Source organism: Octodon degus, unplaced genomic scaffold (genome assembly GCF_000260255.1).
Source record: "Octodon degus isolate 3935 unplaced genomic scaffold, OctDeg1.0 scaffold00002, whole genome shotgun sequence".
Lineage (NCBI taxonomy): Eukaryota > Metazoa > Chordata > Mammalia > Rodentia > Octodontidae > Octodon > Octodon degus.
Genome location: NW_004524578.1, coordinates 34977637 through 34988559, shown reverse-complemented (window position 1 = coordinate 34988559; position 10923 = coordinate 34977637). Strand labels below are relative to the sequence as shown.

Sequence of the window (10923 nt, the reverse complement as noted above, 5' to 3'; positions counted from 1 at the left end):
CACAGTTCTTTGCTTAGAAGATAGTGTTAAACTGGGGATGCAGCTCAGTAGCACAGTGCCTGCCTGGCAGGCATCAGGTCCAGAGGTTGATTCCCAATGTCAAAAAAGTGTCTCGGCTTACATGGAGATGTCTCCGAAAGCCCCATGTGGTCACAGCTGGGGCTTTTCAGAAGTGGCTGGATCTAGGTTATATGAATGTGGATTAAGGGTGTGATACAGGAATTAAGAGCATGGGGGTACTGATTTCATCTACTAACTCGTTTATCATAGTTTGGGGGTTGGATAACAGAAGCCCCACTCTGGGTGTGGTGGGGCCACCCAAAAGCTTTGTAGCCCGGATGGAGTAAAAGAGAAAGGTGAGCCTCAGGTGGCTGCTGGCTGCTTGGTGGCTCCCTCCTGCTCCGCCATGGACGGTGTCTCCTTTGCAATGCTTGTCTGCCATCCTCCTGCTTATTTTATCTCAACATGAAAAGTAACTACGAGAGTTAAGAGTATAAAAGTGCAACTTACTTATAAGCAAAATAGTAAACTCTGGTGATTTAAAAATAATACATTGTGAAAAATATCTAATTTAAACCCAAGAAGCAATTTACTTGAAGAATAGGATCCACTATGAACTATATACCTTTAAAGTAAAACAATAGGGGCCGGGGAGATGGCTCAGTAGGATAAGCGCTTGACCGGCAAACGCAAGGATCTGAGTTCAATCCCCGGTTCCGCCAAAAAAATAAATAAATAAATAAAGTAAAACAATAAAATTGTACATATGTTTAACTCTGAAAGCAAAATTGATATAAGGAAAGCATTCTGAAATTTTGTTCTTTTTGTATTTAGGACAGGATGTACAGAGTGTACAGGGTCTCACTGCATAGTGATCCTCAGACTCATAGTGATCCTCACGTTTACAACTTCCCAAGTGCTGGGATTATAGGCAAGTCCCACCATACCCAGTCTCAATCTCAGTCTCAGTGTGCCCTGGGGGCAGGGCCAACATGGCAGGCCTGGGTATTGAACTACCAGCCCCTGCATCTTCCTAAGCAGGCACTTTAATCCGCTGAGCTATTTGGCCAGCCCACATTCTGAAATTTCATCTCAAAAAATTTTAAGATTTTACTAAACTAAGATAAATTAAGGGGCCGGGGAGACAGCTCAGTGGAATAAGCTTCCCTGGCAAGTGCAAGGGCCTGAGTTCAATCCCTGGTTCTGAAAAAAAAAAAAAAGAAAGAAAGAAAACACTGATAAACTAAACTTGATCTTAAGACATATATCCACATGTTTTCAATATGAAATAATTTTTCTTTAATAAGCAACTATTTTTCTATTTATTCACAAGGTTTTTTTAAATTTTGGTTCTTAAATTCTGAGAATTTTTTTTTATTCTTAAGTCTTTTTGAGACAGGCTCTCACTATGCAGCTCAGGCTGCCCTTGAGCTCGCTTTGTAGCCCAGGCTGGTCTTGACTTCGCCAAAAGCCTCCTGCCTTAGCCTTCTAAGTGCTGGGATTACAGGCATGTGCCACCAGGCTGGCTATCAGCAATTAAATTTATTTATTATTATTATTTTTTTTATTGATGAAGATAGGTTTTTTTCAGCAATTAAATTTAACTATGAGGGAAATACTTCACATAAATCTAAGATTATAGTAACTGCAATAATATAACTTTTTAATTTTGCTATAGAGAACAAGATACTTCTAAGGGAGAGTCCAATAGTAAGATACAATTCATGACGGGAGCTTGAAGGATTCTCTTCTAGCACTGTTTAGACTGATGAGCAAAATGGGTGAGATTAAGCTCAGACATGAGCTCTCAGGTCAAACACTGAAGTTTTAGTCATGAATGTAAGTGAGCAACAAGTTTCTCTCATGGCAACAGTAGCCACAGCATGGACAAACCTTGTCAAAACTAGCCAAGTTTTAATTCAATTACTACTTTCTTTTTTTGTATTTTTAGGGAATGGTCTACAGGTTGTTCAAGGTCTCACTACTAGATCAGACTCATAGTGATTCTCCCGTTTGCAGCCTCCCAAGTGCTGGAATTACAGGCAAGTGCCACCACGCCCAGTCTCAATTGCTGTCTCAGCGTGCCCCAGGTGCCTGCTTGTAGGTGCTTTAATCCACTGAGTTCTATGGCTGGCCCTCAATCACTACTTTTTTTTAATTTATTTTCTTGTGGAACTGGGGATTGAACTCAAGGCCTTGTGCTTGCCAGGCAAGCGCTTACTCTACTGAGCGATCTCTCCAGCCCCTCAATCACTACTCTTAAAAGAAAACATCTTTTTGCAGAATTCTGGTAACAAGTGCAGTTCAAATGAACAACTTCATGTTTAAAGATAAACTGTCTTACATGTTTTCTTTTTCTCAGACAAGGTTTCATTATATAGTTCATGTTAAAACCTGACATATGCACTGCCATCTTGTTCTGTACGCACCATCCTAAATGCTTTAACTTTCCACTGTGCCCCGTTCTCTCCTTGAGAACCTGCAGTTGGGCCTTTCTCACGCTGTCCTTTGTGCACACCTGAATCTAGTTCTGGCCCCATGTCCTGTTCTTGCCCTTGTTCCTAGATACAAACTGTACCCACCAGTGCACCTGTTATTGTTCATTAAAAACAGGTAATTTTTCAACTGTAGCCCCTAGTTGAATCGTTGACATCACTCCTTTGCAGTCTATTGGCTTAAATACCCACTCCCCTCATCCTCCCGGCATGCACCTCAGCGTCTTGCCCGGGTGGTTGCCGCTGGGTACCAGCTAAAATACAGCGCTTCTTTCTTTTGGAGCCTGCCTCATTTTTGAGTTACAACAGTTCACACTATCTTTAAAATCACTATGTAAGGGCTGGCCAAATAGTTCAGCGGATTAAAGTGCCTGCTGGGGCCGGGGGTTCTATATCCAGGTGTGCTGAGACAGTGATTGAGACTGGGCATGGTGGGGATGCCTACAATCCCAGCACTTGGGAGGCTGTAAACAGGAGAATCACTACAAGTCCGATCTAGTAGTGAGACCCTGAACATCCTGTAGACCCTCCCACCAAAAAATAAATAAATAAATACATAAACTCACTGTGTAGTCCAAGTTGGCCTTATTCTGCAAACCTCCTGCTTCAGCCTCCTGAGTACTAGGATTACAGGTGTGTGCTACTATACCTAGCCATATCATTGTTAAGAAGAGCCTCTAGCTGAGTCTGTAATTCCAGCATTGAATTCCATTCTATCTCAAAAAAAAAAGAAAAGAAAGAAAAACAAAAGAAAAAGAAACCAAAGCCTCAACTCCTGAAACAAAAATGACAATGATGAGTACAGACTAGTCAACTAAAAATGTGATCAGTAATAAACAGTATTCTCATAGGGTCAGCCGAATAACTCAGCAGACTAAAGTGCCTGATTAGGCAGAACTCAGCAGCTGGGGTTCGATCCCTGGAGTGCTGTGCTGGCCCTGCTCCTGGGGCACACTGAGATGGCAACTGAGACTGGTGTGGTGATGCATTCCCGTAATCCTAGCGCTTGGGAGGCTGAAAAGGGGAGAATCATTATGAGTCCCATCTATGTAGTGAGACCCTGCAGACCTGTACCAAATACATTTAAAAAAACATTGTTCTTGCATTAAAGCAGTACTGTATAGAATACCTTTAAAGGTAGTTGCATAAGGAAGGTCTCTTATTACTTCATTTTCAAGCCACTTTGGGAACTCTTTTATGACTGCCTATGCAGACAATTAAATATAACCATCAATTTAATTCCTTGAAAGCTCTGATTCCTTACCTCTAATTCTAAACACTGACAGCCTGGCTACTTATCATGTATCAGCAGAGCTCTGGGTATACTACGGCTGCTACCAAACATTAAATATATCCTCAGTGAATAAATTATTTGGCACTAAGAATATTCGAAGAAATGCACCAAAAAATGGAAGTTAACTGCAAAAGAGGAAAATCTAAGCTATTTTTGGTCATTACAGCAAAAAGACAACACATTTTTCTAAGTTGCCAACTTTGGAGAAAACACCCATTAGATGATCTAAATATCTTTATAAAAATATGATTTTTTTCTAAGTTTGTACTCATACACTGACTCACAGAAAATATTTTATCTACTTTTTTGAGTCAAGAAAAACACTGTACCTATTATTCATATTACAAACCCATATTCATTAGGAGTAAAGAATGCTTTTTTTCTTTCTTTTTGTGCAGTGTCTCACTATGCAGCTCAGACTCACAGTGAGCCTCCTGTTTTCAGCTTCCTGTGCTGGGATTACCACGCCCGGACTCCATCACCCGCTCAGCATGCCTGGTGGGCAGGGCTGGCATGGCATGTGGTGCCAGGGTGGCCCCTGCACTTGCCTAAGCAAGCGCTTAGTCCACTGAGCTATAAGAATGCTAGTTTTGGGCCAGGGAGATGGCTCAGTAGAATAAGCGCTTCCCTGGCAAGCACAAGGGCCTGAGTTCAATCCCTGATTCTGCAAAAAAAAAAAAAAAAAAAGCAAGCTACTTTTAATGCCACTTCCAACTAAACCTAAGTTTCAATACTCTCAGCTATAAACAGAGTTAATAACTGATTTTCTACATTGATCAGGATTAAGCAAGGGTCTACACAAACAAAACAGTTGATGCCTCACATATGATTGAGACTCAGTAAATCTATATTTTGTTTTCAAGTTAAAATTCAAAGTTCTGATAATTGTCAGTGTTTAAATGTCTCAAGTTTTGTAAAAATCAAACACTATAATTCCAGTTGCTATATATTTAGCATTAATATGTTACACAGATATATAATGCATGGCTGAAGTATATTTTATAAAATTCTTGTGAGTGAGCCAAGTTTTAATTTTCCTTCCCCTGGAATAAGTATTACAAAATAACTTCACAAACCATTAATATATTCTCAGGGGATATAGTTCAGCAAAATAATAATGGAAAATAAGAGTGTGCATATACAAAACAATCTGAAGAACAATACCAGTCAAAGTAATATTCTGGTCACTGGAAAGGCTGACAGCTGAATCGGCAGAAGGGAACACATAAGTTTTCTGACTAGAATGATTTTCTGTTACTGAAAATTCAGCTTCTGACATCTTCTCTTTGTCACTTTGATCTTCCTCCTCCATATGACTCAGGAAATGCACTAATCCAGAGCACATCACAATGGAAAGAAAACAGTGAAAATAATCATGAAAACACTGTAACAACTGCTCATGTTATCACATGGCAACACAAACATATTATAAGTCTGTAACAATGCTGGGCGGGGCGGGGCGGGGCACGCCTATAATCCCAGCACTCTTTGGGAGGCTGAGGTGGGAGGATCTAAACAAGTCTGAGGCCAGCCTGGGCTGGAGTTCAAGGCCAGCCTAAACTGGTTAGTGAGACCCCCATCTCAATAAACAAATAAACAATAATTTAAAAAAGAACAAAAGGAGTTTGCAACATATTTTTCTGAGTTTTCTATAGTATAGTGAACTAATTTGTTCTAAAATTTGAAATGGGCGCTGGGGAAACAGCTGGGCAGCATAAGCTCCTGCCTGGCAAGCACAAGGTCCTGAGTTCGATCTCTGGTACCACCAAAAAAAAAAAAAAAAAAGCATAGAAACAATAATTAAAAAAAAAAACCTGTTGAATTCCTATCATCTTGTTTTTGAAATTATGTATAATTTCTAATGTTTTATCTATTTTTAAAATTTCTCTTAAAAAATAATAATGTAAAAACAAGACAGGTTTGAAAAGGAAAGAACTTCTAGATACCAAAAACATAGTCACCAAATTTAAAATCATAATGAATAGATAGCAAATAAGATATGGCAGCAAAAAAATAATTAGTAAACTATCTGAAGAAATTACCATGAACAGATAATTGAGATAAAGAGGAAGAAATTATGAAAAACTGATTAAAAGAAATAGGAGCAAGTAGGTCCAACATACCTCAAATGATGTTTTTGGAGTGGGGTAGAAGCAATAGTCCAAAAGATAACGCATGAAGCCCCCCAAAGCCGTCACACTGAAAATAGTCTTTACTTTAGGAGAAGATAAATAAAAAGGAATACACACCTAGACACACTGTATCTAAGAAGCAAAACCAGAAAATTTTAAGCAGAAATAAAAGAACAGGGCCAGGGAGACAGCTCAGCAGTCACAGCGCCTGCCTGACAACGGTAAGACCCAGGTTTGACTCCTGGCACCGCATGCCTTGCCAGCCCCACACTGGGTCGCCGAAGCTGGCTGTAGCAGCTCACGCTTGTAATCCCAGCGCTGTGGAGGCTGAAAACAGGAGGATCACTACGAGTCCGAGCTGCTTACTGTGAGCCGGTACCAAATAAATAAGTAAATGATTAAAAAAAGGAATAAAAGAACAACAATTAGACTACAGCACACAGGCAGTGGAAGTTGTGTCAGCAGAAGTGATTAGAGATGTCAGTAGATAATGCAATAATATCTTTAAAATGCTAAAGGCAATTCTTGACTTAGAACCCTAGAATTTTATACTCTACAAGCTACGACTAAAAAATAATAGTAAAATTAAAGGTATTTGCAAAGATTGGTAAAACTGATCATTCACAGATAAAAGTGAAGAACTTGGAAAGGAGAAGGAATCTCAGTCCTTAAAAGTGGTTGCATAAGAAACAACTGCTGGCAAAGCAGAAAACAGAAAATGTCACATTATTCCAATTAAAAATGCTTGACAGAAGTCACTATGAGCAAAGCAACTGATGAACCTATCCAGGAACCCAAACCAGTATGTACTTAATAAAAAATAAGGGGGTCGGGGAGATGGCTCAGAGGAAGAAGCGCTTCCCTGGCAAGCTCAGGGGCCTGAGTTCAATCCCCAGTTCCACAAAAATAAATAAATAAATAAATAAATAAATAAATAAATAAATAAATAAAATAAAAAATAAGGAAGAGTAAATGAGAGGGCCACAACAGGGTAGATCTAATATATTTTTTAAAAAACAGTATTAGAGAAGATAAAAGTAATAAATTCAGGTTAAAGTCATTATTGGGAGGTAGATATATTCACCTTTACTTTTAGGGTTTTTTTTTTTTTTTTTTTAATTTTGAGACAGGATCTTTGTCTATACTTCAGGCTGGCCTCCAACTCTTACGTACCTCAGGATGGCCTTAAACTCAAAGTGATTCTCTTGCTAAGCCTCCTGAGTGGCTTTTTTACCTTAAATTTTAATTCAGCTATGAATGCTGGAAATTTAAGAGCAAGTTTTAATCATTAAATGTGCATTTTCTGAATTAACAGAGAAAAGGCCAATGTAGAAAATGCAGTCAATAAAAGGCCAAAAGTGGGGAAAAAAATAAAGAAAAAGAAAACAAGAAACAAGAGCAAAAGATTAGTACAAATATGGCAGTAAACGTAAGAATTGAACACTGATTATGCTTGATAGTTCAAGCATGATCTTGTCTAGTTATTTAAAGAACATGAAATGCATATACACATACATACACACATACCCAATAGAAAGTACTTATTTATAAAAACTAATTCCATATATTAGGCCACAAAGGAATTTTTTTAGCCACTAGGAATTACACCCAAGAGCACTACACCATTTAACTGCATCCATATCCCTTTTCACTTTTTATTTTGAGACAGGGTCTCACTAAGTTGCCCAGGCTGGACTCCTGCTTCAGCCTCCCAAGGCTGGGATTATAAGTGTGTGTCACTACACCCAGCTCACAAAGCATATGTTATCAAATATCTAAAATCTAGTATTATCACATAACTCATCTAATTACATGAAAAATGGAAATCAATCATGAAAAAAACAGCCCAATTCCACATAATAAAACTAGCCCTAAAGACACCAAATAACATGTCAATCAATATCTGTGGCTGGGCCCATGCAGGAACTTGTATAATCTTGAATGTACATAGTTAATAAGAAAGAATGGAGTTAGGAAAAAGTCAACAAATTAACCTCCCCAAAATGGCAGGAATAACAAACAAAAAAAATTAGAAATGCAAGTACTGTATAAACAGCTATAAATACAGGAAAATATGAAAACATAAGTACCCTAATTTCAGTCTTTCAAGAAAAACGAAATAGCCCACCACTGCTTGGCTGTTTAATTTGAACCTTAAGTACCAGCAACCTGTACTCAGTGGCTCAAAACTCATAAATTGAGATCTAGGCCACTTTGTACCATTCTGGTATAAAAGCCAGGAGTTTATTGGCCATTCAGACAAAAAGCAAAAAAAGAAAACAGTCAAAATGGCCTTGAGTAGGAGCTAATTGCATTATTACAAAAATAATTCTGAGGGAAGGGACTGAAGTGCATACTTCCCATAAAGCCCTGTATTTGGTTCCTGCCTCCCCCCCTCAAAACAACCCCACAAAACAAATAAGCAAAACCACCAAATTTAACCTCAGAACAGCAAAGCTGGTAGCTTCAGCTCCTCTATGAAAATGATTCTACTGCTGGCACTCCAAAAAGTAATTCCTATTCCTTCAGGTTAAGCAAAGCCAGGCTTTGGCCCCACAACCCCACCAACCTTCTTCCGAAATGCTAAGAGGTTTTGAAGCTAATGCCTTTTCAAATTCTCGGCCAGAAGACAATTCAATGTGCTCCACCTCACCAACCTGTTTTGAAAAAAAGACACACAGTGAAACAACTACTTTATATTATACTTGAATGGGATTAAGTCCAACACGAGCTAAATGTTAGGGACTGATAAAGAGGAGAACATTATTTTTGTCTCCCCCCCTTTTGTATTTAGCACTGGGTCTATAGGGTCTCACTATACAGATAGATTCAAAGTGATTCTTCTGTTTTCAGCCTCCCAAGCACTGAGATTACAGGTGCACACCACCACACCCAGTCTCAATCTCCATCTCAATGTGCCCCGGGGTTGGGGCTGTCATGGCATATCGGCATACCGGGGGGTGGGGGAGATTGAACCCCGGTCCCTGCGCCTGCCTAAGCAGGTGCTTTAATCCGCTGAGCTTCTGGCCTCCCCTTTCTCTTGAGACAGGGTCTTGCTATAATCCTGGCTCACCTTGAACTTGCTATGTAGCCCAGGCTGGCCTCAAATTGGCAGTGATCCTCCCGTCTCAGCCTCCCAAGTGCTGAGATTACAGGCGTGCACCACTATACCTGGCCTTGGAGCCTAACTAATTTAATATTCTTAGGGATTTTGGGAACAGCATTATGTAATTTTGAAATAAAACCTTAACTATCTCCAGACAAAACTTTTCATTTAGATATGAGGGAAGGAAGACCAGTGAGTCTTAGTGGCCTTCTTTCTGACAGAATACGGCTTTGAACCCAGGCCTTCTAGGCTGCTGCTCAGCGCTTCCTCACAGCGTTCCTCTGCCTCCAGGCCGACAAGCTCCTTTTAAATATGCACGTCAAAACGTTTGTGCTGATATAGGCATTATAATAAGTGCAGCTCATCTCATGCAAACAGACCAAACCTGTCCTTCGATGAAAGATATTTCCTTCAAATAATCATCCTGGGAGACTAAATACTACAGACTCTGAGCAAATGTCTTTAAAATTCTTTGAAACTATCTATAAAGTTGGCTAAAATTGTTATGTTTTTTATTTATTTGTGTGTGTGTGTGTGTGTGTGTGTGGCCAGCTCAGCCCACCAGGGGGCGGGGCTGGCTGGCATGTGGTGCTGGGGGATTGAACCGCGGTCCCATTGTGCTTTGCTAAGCTTGTTCTAAATAGGTGCTTTAGACCAATGGGCCATCTCACTAGCCCATGTATTTTTTTTTTTTTTTTTACTGTACTGGGCATAGAACTTGGGACCTTATCCTTGGTAGGTAGGCGCTTATGCTGCTGAGCTATCTCCCCGACCCTAAAATTATTAATAACTTCTGGTTGCAAATCTTTAATATGTGAATTTATTTTATCACTGCCAGAATCCAAAAAAATAATTAAAATTGTTATATACATGTAGTATACCAACTCTTCACAAGGCATGTAATCATTATATTCTGCAAACATGTACACTACTAGTAAGAAATTAAAAATAAAAACAAAAATTTATCTCATGTGCTTAAGACTCAAGCAAACCAGCAACCCACCAAATGCAACAGGTGAACCAATGCAACCCATTAAACACACATTTTTCAAAGGTCTGCTATGAGCAGCAGAAGACAGTCTCTACCATCTAAAGGCTTGGGCTAATGAAAGCCCTTTCAGAATTTATGCTAACATTTCTAGAACGCCACACTTTCGCCTGCCTCCAGCAGAGATTCAGGAGTCAATAAGAATATTCTAAAAGGGCAAACTTGGCGACCAGGATGCGCACACTGCCCAGCAGGTGCAGAGCCATCCAGACCGACTGCAGATTCATCTTGATGCTGCCCCTCGGCCAGCTTTCTTCCGAGTTTCTCACAAAATGTTCCTTCTCAAGCTTTGCTGCCGGGTTCTCGTCCTCAAAGACAGCACTTCTTTGCCTTCCGTTTCTCACTCCATGTGCTCTCTCCATCACCATCTGCACTTCCTCGTGAACGAGGACTCCAAAATCAGCACCTCCAGCCCAGATCTAGCTCCCTGGCTCCAGAAACACTACTGAGTTGTTGGCTAATCTCACAGCACCTCAGGTTTAAGGTGTCCTGATGGAAATCACAGTGCTTCCTGCCCCTACCACAGGCCCTCATGAACATACCTCTTCCTCTTCCTCTTCTTCAGTTTGAAACTGGTTCCGCCATTCTCTCAGGCTGGAATCTGAGCACTCTGCGAATCTTGGCTCTCTTCCTTACTGTGTGTAGCTTGTCAGTCCCTACATCCTGTTGTAGCTTTCTCTCCATTCCTACAGCTAAAGCTCATGTACACTGCTATTTTTGCCCTGGGTACTAGGTATTTAGGATCCTGGACTTATTTCCACAGACAGCAGCATAAGAACCCTTTGTAATGCTTATTTTTAAAAAAATTTATTTTATTTATTTGTGTGTGTGTGTGTGTGTGTGTGTGT

General features: G+C 40.0%; 1 protein-coding gene across 1 annotated transcript in view; it reads right to left on the bottom strand.

Moving 5' to 3' along the window:
* Positions 1–10923, bottom strand: part of CUNH5orf42 (chromosome unknown C5orf42 homolog) — a 137035-nt gene that overhangs the window by 25425 nt on the left and 100687 nt on the right. The window contains exons 40-41 of the mRNA XM_023712733.1: positions 8491–8578; positions 4954–5118 (exon numbers count right to left, since the gene is read on the bottom strand). Of these exons, the coding sequence (XP_023568501.1) occupies positions 4954–5118; positions 8491–8578 (253 nt within the window). The remainder of the gene's footprint in view (positions 1–4953; positions 5119–8490; positions 8579–10923) is intronic.